This window comes from Amphibalanus amphitrite, unplaced genomic scaffold (genome assembly GCF_019059575.1).
Source record: "Amphibalanus amphitrite isolate SeventyFive unplaced genomic scaffold, NRLGWU_Aamphi_draft 000315F_arrow, whole genome shotgun sequence".
NCBI lineage: Eukaryota > Metazoa > Arthropoda > Thecostraca > Balanomorpha > Balanidae > Amphibalanus > Amphibalanus amphitrite.
Genome location: NW_024881810.1, coordinates 100679 through 117478, shown reverse-complemented (window position 1 = coordinate 117478; position 16800 = coordinate 100679). Strand labels below are relative to the sequence as shown.

Here is a 16800-nt window from a genome sequence, read left to right as displayed (position 1 = left end):
ATGGTAGCGCTCTTTTGCTACCATATCACCTATTTCCTTTACATTTTTAACTTCTTGTTCCCTTTCCGCTGGATACCTGAGACGAACTCAGAGACCACCAGGCTTATTGCAAATAAATGTGCAACTGCAGCAACGCATAGAGGCTGGATATTCAATAGCGTTTATGCTGTCCCCGTAACCCTCTTGAGAGTTTTAGCCTGACATTTCAAAGAACCGAGTGCCGAGCCGAAAAGCTACGGTCTGTCCATCAGCTCGGAGATCTCAGGACTAAGTGAAAGTTCCAAATAATAACGTGATGAATCCGCGAGCTCGTCACCTCAAACAAACCCGTGGTCCTCCTCTCGACATAACTGTATTTACACGGCTCTGGGTTAAAACACTGACTGCTGGCGGAGCCGCGGCGCGGCGGCGGCCGCCGGCGGCGCTCCGCCCACTCACTCCACACTGTCAGCAGTTACAGCTCGGATTGCTACGTCCCTCACTCACCACACTCCATAAACATTTGCATGGTCTCATGGCCTGCGCACGCGACAGAACGCCAGATTCAACACAAGAAATCCTCTACTTCCCCCGAACAACACACAAAAGTTAAGTGGACTCGCCCAGCGCCCGGGCGCGGCGTCCGGACGGGTCAGTCCATTATCTCCCGGCGCCGTGCTCCGGGGGAGGCCGCTCGGCTGTCCGCCCGCCGGCGGGGAACACAGAGCGCCGACCGCACGTCAGCGCTCACACACGGCTACAGCACGATTAGCAGCGGTTCAGACTCAAGCTCTCTCATACCCACTCGCCCACTCTTCCTCACTCTCACGCTCAGCCTTGCTCCCACTCACTCACTCACTCGCTTTGTCTGGCGTCGGCGGCCGCGCGACTCGGGCCGGCCGCTCGCCACTCGGTGGGTCCGCTCAGTTTCACATGCCGCCCGTCAGGCGGCGCTCGGGCCGCTTACCACACTATAAAGATGGCGCCACGGTCGCCCGCCGGCCGTTCCGTCGGACGGCGTCTCTGCCCAAACCAACAGCGTCTCTGGGCCGTTACACTCAGTTCGCGGACGGCGTCACACGCACGTGACCCGGCCGGCTGTCACAGCGCTCTCAGAGCGCGCTCTGACCGCCGCAGGCCACCAGCGCCGGCGCCGGCGTCACCTCGGGCATATCGGCGTCGACGGCGTCGGCCGCGGCGTGGGCGGCGCCTCCAGCCGGCTCCGGGCGAGACGAGGTGGCCGACCAGCTGGTGGTGTAGGGCGCGCTGCGCTGCGAGCGCCGCTGCCGCCGCCGCTGCCGGCGCTCCTCCAGTACCAGTTTCAGACGCTCCACCTTGCCGCGCGTGGCCTGGTTCTCGTCGAGCGCCGCTGGCTCGGCTGGGGAGGCAGAGGGGGCAAGGTCAGGGCGGTATGCAACAGGTTCCACAGGGGCGGGTAGACAGGGTGTGCTCTTAACAGAGGAGGCAGAAACGGGGCACCAATGTGCACAGATCGTCAATGACGCCGGTCGGCCGATGACCAAATTCACCACGAACAAAGTGTGGCTGACACCAACAGCATAGCTCGCAATGATATGAGTATGCTGCACATTGAGTGAAATGAACAACACAGGCCACCCACAACGACTTTGCCAGACAGACGAGCTGCACTACCGTGTCTCAAAACCACACTGTCTGCATTGTCTATAATCCAGGAACCAGTTCGTATTGGTTTCCGCCGAGACCCACTCTTGCTCTATCTTTATCTGTACTCAATTGCCCCTCGTTATGCACTTTCCAGTATCATATGCACGCGATGTGAAAGCAACAGGCAATCTAACTATCGGATATGAAAACTCGAGCTACTGAAACTATTCCCAACGCGCAATTAGTCTCAATCATATAAATCTTTCCTGGTAAAATGGCCCTGACCGCTTTAGTGTATGGAGTTCTCAATAGTCCTCCCGACCCGATCAGCAGCGGACACCCCGGGTTCATTCTCTCCCCCCTCCCCGAGGACACCCAGGGTTCACTATACCCGCCCTCTCACCCCGTCTCTTACCGGGTGGCTGGGCGGGCTCGGCGGGGGCGCCGACCGGGGCGCCGGGCGTCGGCTTGGCCGGAGACGCGGCGCCCGCCTCCTCAGCGCGGTACTGGGGCGAGGCACACAGCAGGTCGTTCAGGATGTGGATGATGGTGCTGATGTCCCGCTTCGGTCGGCCCATCCGGTCCTGCAGAGAGGGGTTCAGGGTACCTGCCGAGAGAGAGGGAGAGACAAGTCAGAGCTGGGGACAGACAGGGAGGTTCGAGAGGTGTTCAGAGAAATGATATGACGTATGCTTCTGGCAGAATGTCACGCATCACATGAGCGGCAGAAAATAGCAGAGAATGCTACCATGGGTCACAGGGGCCTGCTCATAGTCAGGAGAATGTCAGACAAAGGTCGAATAGGATCAGACAGGATCAGACAAAATAACATCACACAAGGCACACCATTGAAGAACGAAATCATTTTACATAACCAGCAATCTGCATTACATAGCGCTATTCCAAGGTCCGGTAATCGCCTGTTCGAAGAATCGGGACCACATAATCAGGGTAAAATGGTTCCAAGGATCAAAAACATAAAAACTGACATCGTAACGGGATCATGAAATGTCGAGAAGACTGCCGTTATGGTATCAACCGCTGAACGCGGGTGAGGACGCACAGGCCGCCTAAAACAGCGCGCATGCCGTGAACTTTGGGAACCGTGACTGACATTTTCAACAGCACCAATCCGACCGAATAAAGCAGCAAAAACTCGTATCACTGATGATCATTGTCACCATTGTTATATGATAATAACCCGATATCATGAATGACTTGGTCATCTGTTGGGGTCAGAAGAGATCGGTCTGATTATCAAGAGCTATGTGGATCAGTTTAGACTTACGGCCCAGCAGTGCGGCGCTATCAACCCAGTGCAGCGACCAGCTGTGCCGCTATTCTGTATCGAACCGCGAGCACCATCGATGACAGTGACAGTGGTAACGGTGTGACTGTGTGACTGTGCCAATGGTAACGGTGTGACTGTGTGACTGTGCCAATGGTAACGGTGTGACTGTGCCAGAGCCAGTGACGGGCGAGGTCGACCGTTTGTCGGGGCGTGTCGTCACCCGTTCCCGGCACCGTGACGACACGCCAAGTGACGATCCTCCCCTCCCCTGCCTCCCGATGATACAGTTAGGTCGACTGCGGGAGGCGCGGCGCGGCGGCAGGCCAGTTTGCCGGTTGACCAACGGTCCACCCCGGACCGCCGCGCCCGTCCGCGCGCCGAGCGCCCGACGGACCGGGTCGAGCGGCAGGCGGTGGGTAGGGTCGGAAGGTGGGTGACAGTAGACTGGGTGACAGTGGAGCAGGAACCGATAGCGCTAGAATCGAACGGACACATATGTACAGATTGTACCGCTGCTCATTGCAAACATAAGCTCAGAGACCGGTTCAGCTCAATGTCAACAGACAAACACAGCCGTGCAGTGCAGGACAGCTCGGCAGGCCTCGGTAGGCGAGGAAAGGGTGGGTCTGAAGCAGACTGATCCGCTGGACACAGCACTTCGGACTTTGGTGCACTGTGCAGAGCTGCAAGCTTGATCGAAGAAAGCTGTAGCTTACATTGCACTATGCAGCTCGATGAAAGACCTGCAGATCGCGCAGCAGCAGCCCACAATCACATGAAAACTGCAACCGGCAGACCGCAGAGACGGCCCTGGATGCCGGGGCGCCTCAGTCCGGACATGGTCACTGATTTAGCTCCCCAGCCCGGAGGAAAATATGGTGATTTATCTCACGAACCATAGCCAGCGCGGCCAAACAAACAGATCCACGTCCATCGCCACCGCTGCTCGGAAGCTGGCCGTCAAACACGCCACATAGTTCCGATCACCTCGGCGGGGCTCAAAAGCCTGTTGATTCACAGTCCGAGCCGTGAGCTATCGAGCTGTGAGTTATCGAGCCGTGAGCTATCGAGATGTGAGCTATCGAGCCGTGAGCTATCAGCCGCCGTCGACATTCCGCGAGCTAACGTCCCGATACGAGGGCTTAGGTGCCGTCGTCACCGTCACGGTCCACTCGCCACACACTGGCCGGAACTGCCGACGGCACGACCCAGTTGTGCTTCATCGGGCCGCCCGGCAGACTGGCCGGGAGGGAGTTGGAGGAGAGAGGTTCAACGGGACCTAACTCAAGCTCCCCAATGGGCTCGGTGAGCTCCTCTGGCCTCAAGGGCGCCCACCGAGGGGGCGAATCAAGCCGCCCGTATCCACAGCAGTCCAAGCCGAGCCGCCCACAGCAGCCCGAGCCGAGCTGTCCAGAGTCAACACCAGACCACCTCTGGAGCGAGCCAACGTCAGCCCAGATCTGCCGGCGGGTCCCATCGTCCGGTGATATGTTTGGCCGGGACGGTGCGTGCCGATCGCCGAAAGGGGATCCGGTTCAGCGTCCCCAAAAACGCGTCCCCGTCGCGAGGGCAGCGAGGGGCAAACAGACGGAGGTCATCAGCCAACTTTCTACTGAGCTGTTGGTGAAACTGTCCCGCCGGCCGGCAGCAGCGTTCCACATCTGACACCTGGGACAGCCCTGACACCTGGCGGTGGCGTACTACAGGTACAGCCGTCCGCCGATAGATGTCGCGGCGGCGCTGCTCCAGTGACCCGGTTCCGGTCGCGGCGGACCGTACGCGCAGCAGCCGTTCGCCGGGTTGTGGGGAGTTCGGCGGTGTTGGGCGGTGGCGCGTGGCCCGCGGCTGACCGCACGCGGTCGCCGCCAGTCTGAGACCGACCTGACCCGGCCTCCATCGACCGCCACCACTGCACTGCACTGGTGCGGAGCGGTGACGACACGCGGTGTCACCACCGACAGAGTGCTGGTTATCGCCCCGAGCGGGCCGCCGTGCAGCCACCACCGCGACACACGGACAGCCCGTCACAGCCCCGCGTCATAGCGACTTTGAAGGCCAGAGCAGGAAAGGACAGTGACCTGTTGTCACAAACGTCATGTTTTCATTCCGTATGACGGATTACACGGATGATTCAAGCAGACTTGCACTGTGGTAATAACTAAGGCAGCCGGCGCGAATGAGCCCACATAACTCCACACTAACAAACAACGACGTCAGCAGAATCAGTTCGCAGAACCGGGCCAAACAATGCCTCCGTCAGATTCATTACACACACGGCGCAAACCGGTCCGCCATTCCCGGGCCCTGCCCGGGAACCACACGTCATCTGATGACGCTTCGCCGGCAGGGGTGGGTGGCATCACGAGTCACGGCATCAAAGCGCCACGTCACTTCAACTGACGTGGCACCCATATCATCCTCAGCAAGCTGTAGGACCATCAGCATTTCATCAGTGGGGCTCGCTCTCGCCCCAACCCTTTGCAGCTCGTAATGCTCGGAAATAGCGGTTCGCCATTCATCGCACCGTTTCATTCAAACCAAATCGCTGTCGCTGCGTGGAACGTACCTACTGGAAATGGGGTGACGCCGGAAAGAGCAATAACCAAATCCATCGACCGAAGCGGTCGGTTAGTCGGTTGGTCGGTTGACCGGTTCAGGGCTCACAGAATCGCGTACAGTGGCGACCGAATGCATGAGTATGACCGAGAGCAAAGTAAAACGAATGTCCACCGAGGGTGCCTGTCTGTCCCGCTGACATGCATCCATACAGGTAAAGCCAGGCCACAAGAAACCGTACAGGAGCGAGGTAAAGGTCAATGTAAGTACCTACCTACACTGTACATACAGCCGAAGGCCAGATCACATGATGCTCACATGCTCGGAAACGCTGATCATATGTCCGAAGACGCGTCCAAAGGTTACTACACAACAAACATGAGACGTCAGCGTCAGTCTAGTTTGACGACAGGACTACAAGTGTCGTCGAACCTCATCAGAATTTTCCGGGAAGACAGGAGCTCGTACATCAGGAGCAGTGTTTGTAAACATACATGATAGATGCAGTGTCTTAGCAATGCCTCAGTTTGGCAACAGACCGAATTGATGGTATGACCCACGAAATGATGCAGAGGGTAGAAAACAGCGTGAAAGGTGGCCACAAATGCCCTATGACGCCAGGCATATATGTAGTTATGCTCACACAATGCGGTTGAGAGAAATGCAATTATGCAAGCAACATCGCAGACCCCGTTCGCATTGCCCAGTGCCAGTACAACTGAACAACCCCATCCGCACATTGCATCGAAGTTTCAGCACTGCCTTATATCTACTTTTAGCACGCTATGGCTGACAATGACATACTCTCACAAAAACGCCAGTAAATCATCGATATAATTCAGCACACCGCAGCGTATTCAGCAGCGGCACATTTGTCTCAATCGGTCGCCATCGGCCCGATCCACCGGTCCATCTCCTCGACATGGCCGTCACGGCTTATCGACCGCGAACTCCGTCTCAATGTCGGGACTATCTGGTGGCGCGATGTTTACCACTCTCGGTGCGATTGGAGAGTCCCATGAGATGGCACAAGGTGTGATAGTGGACGAGATTCACCGCCGGTCAGTTACGGTAACAGTGACGGTAACAGTGACGGTGGGGGTGACGACAGTGACGGTCAACGTAACGGTGGCGGCGTGACGGCCGGCCGACAGCTCGGCTCTATCTCTGGAGATCAATAACGGCCCGCCGCCGACCGCTGCCGTCGGTCGGCTCTGCACCGGGGACACCGAACCGCCGGCTCCTTCCCTATCAGACCAGACACTTTCCGCCTCTGGGTACCTGCTATTGTCGTGATGTTCAATTCATGGAAATGATGTTATGTACTGCTGAAGAACACAGTGACGATCGTTTCAACAACGGAGCGTTAACAGTTCTGAAAATCACAACAGGTTGAAAGCCGTAAAATCGATCATTTACATGAACTCTTACACGGCACCGCTTCCCATCTGCATTTACAACACGATCATACTGCACAAAACAGTCCATAATAATATAAGGAAATCCTAACACCGCGCCGTCCACTCCACAAAAACAACATTCCATTTCAATCGCCGGCTCGGACCGCCCGAGTGACATATCGCTGGGCAGTTTGTCACCGTTACGGCCGGTCGGAGAGCCAGTATTCCGTGACCGGTCCAGTGACATGACCGGTCGACGGGCCTCGGGCCGTCTATTGATCCCACAGCTCGGCACCGGGCGGGCGCTCTCCAGCCGCGGCCGGCGTGCTTCCAGCGGCGCGATACACTATCGGGCGACCGGGAACCCGCGGCGGGCGGGGGCGGCGGCGGGGGCGGGGGCGGACCAGCCGCCGAGCTGTACCGCTCGGCGACAACCAGCCGGCGGCGGTGCTGAAATCAATAGCACGCGTGCCGCCGGCGCCGCCGGTCGTCTGACCGTGCGTAACATCTCAGACGGCGGCACGGCACGGCAAGCCGAGTTCAGTCACCGCGGAGCCGATAGATTGTAAGAGCAGAGAGGTGACACCCGTGCCCGTCCCGTCACCCTCAAACCCAGATGCCCTCACCGGCGCGGCGCCAGGGCAGCACCGACCAAAGCTTCGGCGGCGTCCCAGCTCAGCCGACGGAGGGCTTCCAGCTTCGATCAGCGGTAGCTTCGACCGACAGCGCGGCGGCCGTCCATCCGGGTTCGGCCGGAAGCCCGCCGGGCCCGCCCCCGCCCGGCACGGCCCGCCCCCGCTCAGCGCAGTGTCACGTCACGCCCGAGTGTCCGGCGGCGCTCAGGCGGTCGTGACCCTCCGGCGCAGGCCAGATGCCGCCGAGAGAAAGTCGGGCGGACGAAAGACTCCGGGACTAAGAGCGACGCAGCGGCCACAGAGCAGCGAGACAGGGCATGAGGATAGCCTGGGCACGACAGGAGCAGAGGCGGCAGCGACGGCGGAGGCGGTGGTGGTGGTGGGAGACAACAGCACGTCTCAGACAACATATTATTTATAACCCCGTCAGCGCGCCTCGGACTGCCCAAAGACAGAAGGATTACCTAGACATCAGGTCAGCGACCGGCCAAGTCTGGGAGAGCCTCGCCGCGCCGCTTGCGTCGTGTTGCGGGGGCGGGATGAGGAACGAGGGATAGTCCTGGATACGGGCCTCCGGCGTCCCTCAGACTGGCAACGATCGCCGCCGGCGCCGGCAGCCGGGCTTCATTGACCCCGCGGCGTGTCGGCTCAATACGGCCGCGGCCGACCGGCCGCGCCGCCGCCGAGCCGGGACGTCAGGTGACCCACGAGCAGGAGAGAGACGCGCGCGCGTGACGGTGCGTGATGCGTCACGGCGCCGCTCAGCTGGCAGGGCGGAGCGCGCGGCGCGCTGCAGCCGCCGCCGCGCGGGGCAGTGCGGTCGGCGGCGGCGCTATTTTTAATTAAGCCGGACCGGCGCGGCGCCGCTACGCCGTTCACCCGCCGACAGGTCAATAGGCCAGGTGGTCAGGCCACGCCCTGTGCAGCTCGGCTGTGCCCGGCAACTCGGCAGCGGTGCCCCGCTCACCGGAGACACGGTGCTCCGGGGCGGGGGTCGCTGACCGGGCCGGACCGGCGCCGCGCGGCGACTCGACTTTTTCACGGCGCGTGCTCGATTTTTCCGCCAGCACGAAGCGGGCAACACCCGGACAGCCCAAGGCTAACCAGCAAGCAGGCGGTCGGGCGGGGAGCGTCGGCCCGCCCAAACCAGGACCCGGCCCCGGCCAGTTAGTAACGGGGCTGTGTTTGAATCCAGTCACAACTGCAGGAGGCACTGCTCGCCTCTCGGCACCAGCACAGGCCCGGCCCAGTCGCCGAGGCCACGGTTGCCTACCATTCCAACCGCCGCCTGCCTGAACACGTCTACTTTTATTGCCCGATCGTGAACTGGGCTCTGGGGCCGTGGCCAGGCGACGGAATGGGCCGGGCGTTTAGCAATGGTTCCGCAATACTGCATGGGAATCAGCGAGTGGAATCGAAACAGACGTTCGCAAACCAAGCGAATGTCTGTGAACTGGGGAGCTAGAAAAACGGCCACTGACAGACTTTTGCACGAGGTTCCTGGCTGAGGTAGCTAAGGAAAAGCAAATACATACTCAATACGACGTCGGCATTTATCATATCCACATACATTTCCCATTGAAAACCGTGTATCTAGCTTTCGATCGAATCCTTGTTGAACGCTTCAATCCGCCTATCGGCGTTTCACAATGCAATGGAACGTGAAGAGTCCATATACAGCCGTTCAATAAATTGCCACTGGATGGCCGAATCACTGTTGTTACCGCCGAGTCGACAATCAGTTGGCTTTCGGTCCAGCCCCACGGCATCGGAAAAGGGACCCGAGGGACAGCAGTAACAGATGGCCGGGCGGGAGCAGAAACAGGCACGGCTCTCACGTATGAGGTGATCCAGAGAGGATTTCGTGAATCTGGTGGCCAATCAATGAACAAAACACAGCGGACCGCGGTCGCCCCGCCCTATGGTAGAGGATGGGGCCCACAGCAACCCGGCCAGGAGCTCTGCATTGACCGGCCTTCCGAGGAGGGGCGGAGAGGGAAGGGGTACGGCGGCGCGTCCGGGATGGAGGGAGCAGGAGGGGACTGGAGGGATGGGGCCGTGACTGAGGGGAGAGGGTCTGAGGGAGGGTCTGGGGAGAGGGTGAGGGACACTCAGAGGACCCGACGGTCTGAGGGAATCCCGGGTGCGCCCATGAGCAGCCGGGTCGTTCGGCGGGGGGCCGGCCGGGTGAGGTCCGGCTGCGTCGCTCGCTGCATTGATCCCAGACTCCGTATTGACCTCGGCGGCGGCAGCGCGGTGTCATCGGCCCAGGCCGACCCGAGTCCCGCTCCCCCGGTCCCCGCCCCCTCACGCTGTTGCTGCCGCAGTCGGCGCGGTCACCGACGTGGAGAGGGGAGAGGGGAGAGGGAGAGCTGCGCGGCGGACGGTGCCATGGGCTCCCGGGAAGAAAGGGGAGAGGAGAGACTAAAGGAGGACGGGAGAAATCAGCTGTCGCAGGAAGACGTTGCAGGGATATGCCACGCCAATAGTGACAGGACAATAACTAACCGCAGCACGGCATATCAAAAAGAAATCCATCAAGGTCGCACCGAAAGAAGCAAAGCAAACTGACCAATAGTTACTCTGGCATCGCACTCAGTGAATCAGAATCAGAACCAAGGGCGATCACTTCACCACTCAGAAACGGCCCCGTCGCTGCGAGGCCGGCGTCAGCGCTCCCTCCGCGCACGGTCGCCGGCACGACGCGGCTCCTCCGTCGCACACGTGCGGGGCTTCGTCGTGGCTCCTCCAGCGATCACTGGAGCTCCAGAGGCCGCACGCGCACGGCAGCTCTCGTGGCTCCACCGGCGGCCGCACGCGCCGCCGGTGGAGCGGAACAGGTCACCGTAGCGGCCTGCACCAGCCAGGCACTAGGCCAGCACCAGCCAGGCACCAGCTCGTGAGCACCAGCACACAGACGGAGGCGAACCAGGCCGGCCCGTAAGCCGCTATCCGCTGCTGCCGTTCGCTGCTATCCACTGCTTCTGTTGCCCACGGCCCAGCTATCAGCTGTTCCGCGGCACACTGCATTGTCGGTTTATTCACCACTACCGAGATTTTCCGACCTACTGCAAGGCTATGTACACCCAGGAGGGGACAGTTGTCCACGGGGAGACCGTCCGATCCAGTCACGGAGCGAGGAGTGACACGGGAAGCCGAGGGAGAACGCGGAGAAGTTCTCCGTCTTAACGGCGCGCAATTGCAATAAAAAGTCGCGCTAGCCAAGCGCGGATCTTATTTCAAAAGTCGCTCACCATCAGAATGGGCAGCTAAGCCTTTTGTCTCAGACTTGTTAGAAACAAGAACCGTTGATCAAATTTTTTTATAAGAACTTGTCACTCGTAGTAGAGTAAGTAAATACTCGACTGAGTCGGCGCATGAGCATATGCAAGTGTGTGCAACTTTTAGTATGGTCGTCCCAGCAGCTGACTCGACAATCGGTAACTAGGAACGATAGGCCAGTACTCTACTACGTAACCAGGAAGCAAACACCATTAATTCGTAAACGAGTGGGTACAACCAGTGTTGTTAAGAGGAAGAGCCTCAATTCAGCAGGCCGTCCCATCGCTGGCAGCTCATGAATCCGCCCCATATGCTGTCTTCATAAGTCACGATATACCTCATGGGGTCCATCAAGGCATATGAGCGCGTCACTAAGCGAGCTCCGTCCGCGGCATTCGGCACCCTTTATTGACTATCCGCTGTGCCACTTCATCGGGCACGGGCCGGGGCAACGCGCTAAACAGAGCCCCACAGAGGGTGCGTCGTGAGCGGGCGGCGGCCGGCGCGGTGTCGTATTGACCTGGGAGCGGACCGCTCCGTATTGACCTCAGGCCACTCGTATTGACCTCGTGCGGCGGCGACGGCGGCGGGCGAGCATCGATCCCGAGACGTCTGCATCCCGTCGCGCCGGCCGACGCCGCTTCCCGTGTCGGCGGGCCGGCGGGTCGGCAGTTCGGACCGGCGCGTGCCGCCGCTCCGGGCCGCCGCAGCTGGCAGCGCGCCGCGGAGCTGGCGGCCGGGGCGGAGCGGGGCACGGTGACGGCCTGTGACGCCCGGCGGCGGGGGCGGGGACGGGGGCGGATGCGGGCACCTGGTGGGATGACCGCCGCCGCCGCCGTCGGTGACGCCACGCCGCGTCAATACGGGGCGCCGATCGCTCGGCGGGCCGGCGTGCATTGATCCCGCCGCCAGTGGCCGGCGGCATCGACTGACGCCGCCGCGCCGCCGCCGCCGGCTCGGCGGGCGGCCGGCGCGCGCGGCGTCACTGCCGCCAGCGCCGCCGCCGCCGCCGCCGGACGGTGGCACTCGGCCAGCCGCGGCCGGCCGGGCGGGGTGGGCAGCACACCGCTGCAGGGGCGTCTCACGACACGGCAACAAACGTAATGCACAGAAACTGGCTCGATAGGGTGGCTGAAAGCATGTGGGGAACAAATATGCTTCGAATTAGCTTTCCCGGAGATGGATTGACGCTGAATCGGAACGAAAGCCGCGACGGTAACATAGCGTGCCGATTTAGCAACAACTTTTCCCTGTAACACCCGAGCATTGCACAAAGCACGGACAGCGCGCAACGGTAAAGGTGCCCGACCTAGATTTTGACACCGGGTAATTATGCATTTCATACAGCAGCACCAGAGAGAAAAGTGGCGACTGCTCGCCTGTTTGTGGTCATCAGCAGCATGTATGCTTAAAACAAAAGCGGCCACAGGACTGACACCATTCTACTCAATTCATCTGACTGTGGGACTGACAAATGGATGAAAGCTACCGTAAATTAACAGCTAAGAGCTTCAGTTTCTCGGAAATCCGGCATATCTAATTTTCATGCCCATTGGCCTTAGCTCGGTCCGGTTCAACTGATTCCCAGATCCATAAAATTAGCATCAATGTCACTGACAGTTTCCTATAATTATCGCCTGCAACTACTGCTGCAACAGCCACATATTCAACACACTTTCGTCTACAAATTCCAATGCACCAGCCTCCACCATCACTAACCTTTCTCACACCGCTCTTACCCATCCATCCCAAATCTCTCTCACATTCTCACATCCCTTCCACCAACCAGGGCACGCAGCCGACACTCGGGGCTGGTTTATGTTCCTGCGGTGGACGGCAGCTATTGCATAAATCTGCTGCGGGCGGCGGACGGCTAACGACTGCCACACCTTGTCACCATAACGTCCGCAGGTTGGAACGTCCTGCCACAGGGACAGAACGGCGGACGTGGCAATACGTCCGGAGAACGTACAGAGACGTGGCGGGACGTGCCGTGACTGAGACCAACACGGTCCCGGACTCTGTCCGATTGTCCATCCGTCCGTCCGTCCGTCCGTTTGTGTCCGTCTGACCCGCTGTCGCAGTGTTGTCACCCGTCCCGGTGCGTCCAACTCAGCGGATACACAGGACAAAAAGCGGCAGCGGCGCGCCGCACCGGTCGGTCGGGTCAGGGCCAGCGCAGGGTTCCAGTCAGTCGGAACACAAAGGGCAGGGAGGGGAGGACGCACCGCGGAGGTAGACGCAGAGAGGGACCGACGGGGACAGTTGCTACCTGGCCAAGGACCGCCCTAAAGTCGACCAAACGAGCCAGCAAGCGGGGTAGGAGCGGCACGCCAGCCTGACCCGCATGGGCACGGCTTCCTTCTATATTTGTACTCCCAAGGTCCATGGCATGACCCACATCACCATATTCATAGAGAAACCGGACATCAGCAACTATGCGAGCAAATTATTACATAAGAAGCCTCCGCGTTGCGAAAGGAAGAACCAACATTTTAATAGCAGTTTTCACGTGTTATAGGCCACTGTGGTAAGACGGGCTGCGGCCTGCGGGTAGCCGTGGTAACTTCTCACAGCGCGCGCGGGCGACGGATCCCTTCGCCGAGCGGCGCGCTCGCGCTGGCGTCGGGCCAGTCGCCGGCGACTGTCAGCCGCTGGCAGGTGCCAGGTCAGGTGACACTGACAGGTGAGACCGGCGCAGCTCGCAGCGCTCACAGACACGTGAGCCGACCGCCGCTGCTGGGACGGGCTCCGGCCGGAAACCGCGCGGCCCCCAGACCCTCCACCTGGCCGCTGGGGCCCGGGACTGTACTCCTCACCCCAGCGAGCTCCAGAACGGCGCCCTCGGCCCTCCAACGGTCCCCACCGCGCACACGGCGCCGGGACAAACAATGGCGCACTGTGGCGTGCTGCACCGCAATGTGGCGCGCCTCAGGGCGGGCCGAGAGCGTTTCCTCCTCGCGCTCGGCGCGCTGCTGGGGAGCGCACCGTGCCGCTGAGGGGAGCGGGCCGTCAGCCCGTCACGCAGAGGGTCTCCGCGCGGTCCGGGAGGGGCGGCGGACCGCCTCCCGCCGGCGGACGGGAACCGCTCCGGGTGACGGCCGGCCGCGGTGAAAGCGGCGCCGGCCCCTCCGCGCCGGCCGGCAGCACCTTATCGGGCCGCCGCCGCCGCCGCCGCGCTCACGGCTTTGTTGCAGGAAGGTCGTTACACCGTGGTTACACCGGCCGGCGACCGCCGTCGCGGGCGGACAGTGCACTCAGCCGGCAGACGAAAAAACGCAGCCAAACACCGTGCGGTCCACCGGCGTCAATATCGGGCCCACTCGCGAACACGTGAAGCACCGCGGCCGAGCGGCAGCCGGCTGTCATGGGCCACCCGCTCTGGCCCGCAGGCTGGCCTACATAGGAGACAAGTCACGGCAGAAGGCCGCCGCCGGCAGGCGGGCGGAGTCGGCCCACAGCGCTGTGCAACGAAGCAAGGCGACCCGGCAGGATCAGCGCGGCGACGAACAAGAACTTGTCCGACGCCGCTCCGTCGCCAACAGATGCCGCTTTTCAGTAGAACCGACAGGATGAGATATTTACCTGGCGGAAAATAGGCGCGCATTCCCCGATCTGCATCGGTTGCAAAGCGCACCGCCTGTGTCCAGGACGAGCAGCTGTTGCATTCGATCGATCTTTATCGCTATGCTCTGGTTACGGTTTTTATCTCCACATAACGGAATCGCGTTGACAGTGGACCGGTTGACGGCCGTGGACACAAGGCACTCGGGCTGTTGTTCGCTACATTCACAACACAACCCAGATCGGAAATATCGGATGCGGTCGACCTGTTGGCATTGCTACCAGCGACACACAAACCAACAAAGGGCGTCAGCTGGCCGTCCGCCGCCGGTCTGTGCTGCTCGGGTCCATGCGGCTCCAAGGTCTCGTACGTCCGCCTGCACTCCCCCACAGGGGAGGTCGGGCTGCACCGCCGCCACCACCGCTGTGGGACGAACGCAGCTGCTGTGCCTTGTTTGGCAACATACCATCTCAAAGTATACAAGCCAGGAGCACGATCGGTGTTCAGCGAAGGCGGGCGATCCTTAGGAGTTTCTTGTTGTTCGCAATGGTCCAGGCAGTCAATATACAACCAAGGATTGCATATGACTGTTGGCCATGGAACTGTCTCCAAGCGGTTTTCATTGACCCTCAGTTGTCCCAACGTGGCCCCCAGCGGTCCCCAGAAATCTCCAAGCAGTCTCCATCCCTTCTCAGTAGTCGCTGTCTCCGTCACTGGTTCCTTGCGGTCTCCTGACGGTTACCAGCACTCCCAACGGTCCCGCCCGTCCCCGTCGGTCCGGTCTGGTCCGGTCCGAGCGGTCCGGTGCAGCGCCCGTCCGTGTCACACGGTCCGCTACTTCCAGCGGTCCATGAGCAGTCCCCGTCCGCCGCCCGGCCGGCCGGCCGCCGCGCCACCCCGCTCAGCTGAGAGACCTTGAGCCGGCCGGGCGGCGCAGCGGGCCGGCGGGCGCTCAATGCCCCCTCCCCAGGCGGCCGAGCGGCCACCGGCAGAGCGGCAGCTGCAGGAGGCCGGCCGGCGCCCAGGCAGGTGGGTGACCCTGCCAAGCTGTCGTTTTCCGGGATAAGAGGCCGAGTGTCCGCAGTTAAAGCGCACCTCGCCGTCTGAACAGAGTTGAGTCGGTCAGCTCAGTTGCGCCGCCGCCGTCACGGCAGGCGAAGCTGGGCCACACATGCGGCCTCCCGGGCCGGCGGTCCCAAACGCGCAGTCCGTGCGTCACTCCGGCACCTCACATGGTCAGTCCAAGGCCGTCGCGCCACCCGCTCGGCTTTTGCCTCCGATGTCTGGTGGTCCTACCCCGGTACCCCAAACTCACCCACTGGACAGTGTCACTGGCTCGCTGCCGGACCTCGATGACAGACGGATATGCCGTGTATCTGTCTGATCAGCCGCCCGCTGAAGGCTACTGTCCCCCGGCCGGGGCGGAAGGCCAGGAGTACCGACCGGATCCAGAGGTATCGGACCGATTCGCAGAGGATTTCCACCTTGATCGCCGGCGGCTCGAGTGATGGCCGCGATTTCAACTCGGAAGTCGCCGCGGTAGCGCCCGTGAGCAGGAGAAATGTCCATGGTCAGAGGCGGCGAGCGGCAGTGATTTCATGGGCCGCTCCGGGGCTCCAGGCAGACAGGCTGATAAATAGGAGCGGCTCCCTCCCGGAAAACCAACGAACGGCGGCTATCGGAGCTAACGACTCAAACTTCTCAGGGCGGTTGGCTATTCACAGACTACAGACCAGCTGCACTCGGTCCATCCCCCTCCCTACCCCACAGCGGGCCGAACTATCCCCATTCACGGCACACCAGAGGCGAACGCTCAACAGGTCTCCTATCATCGACGCGAGTTCCGAGCGCCAGCGGCAGCGACGAGCACGCACGGCCGACCAACTTTTCCGGTGGTCTGACGGGAAGGTGGGACCGTCCCCACCGCTCTGATGGGTTGGTGGGATGGGCCCTGAGCCCACACCCGTCAGCTGGTGCAGCTGGAGGGTCTGCTGAGTGAGGCAGCATCCAGCACGCACGGTCCGCCCCGTGTCGGTCCCTATCAAGGCCACACCGTTAGCGGCGGTGGAGGGCGGGCGGCGAGAGTCTGTCGGTATAACTGTGCCACGCCGCCTCTCGGGACAGTTATTTAGTGAGCCAGGACAGTTAGGAGCGAGCAAGAGCTACCCTGCAGTAAGGTGCATAGATTGCAGAGCAGTGCAGCGACTGCAGGGGTGGTCTGTAAGCAGGCTGACCCTGAACGGGCGTCCGGACAGACTAGGGAGAGATGTGCGGACCGTTCACAGTCGCGGGCGGCGGGGCGGGCACACTCAGCTAAACACATTGTCAGTACAGCAGCGAGAAAATACACACAGGAAGGGACACGACGGGGCTTAGAAGGAACAGAGGTTCGGAACAGTCGCAAAGCTCGAGAGGAAGCAATTGTGGAGGTGGAGTAATGCCTACAAATATATTAGAGCGAAACTG

At 60.9% G+C, this 16800-nt stretch overlaps 1 protein-coding gene across 1 annotated transcript in view; it reads right to left on the bottom strand.

Moving 5' to 3' along the window:
* Nucleotides 1-333: 333 nt before the first annotated feature.
* LOC122388256 (midnolin homolog) overlaps nucleotides 334-16800 on the bottom strand; it is a 60132-nt gene continuing 43665 nt past the window's right edge. The window contains exons 6-7 of the mRNA XM_043379163.1: nucleotides 2021-2212; nucleotides 334-1357 (exon numbers count right to left, since the gene is read on the bottom strand). Coding sequence (XP_043235098.1) covers nucleotides 1092-1357; nucleotides 2021-2212 — 458 coding nt within the window. The 3' untranslated portion in view covers nucleotides 334-1091. The remainder of the gene's footprint in view (nucleotides 1358-2020; nucleotides 2213-16800) is intronic.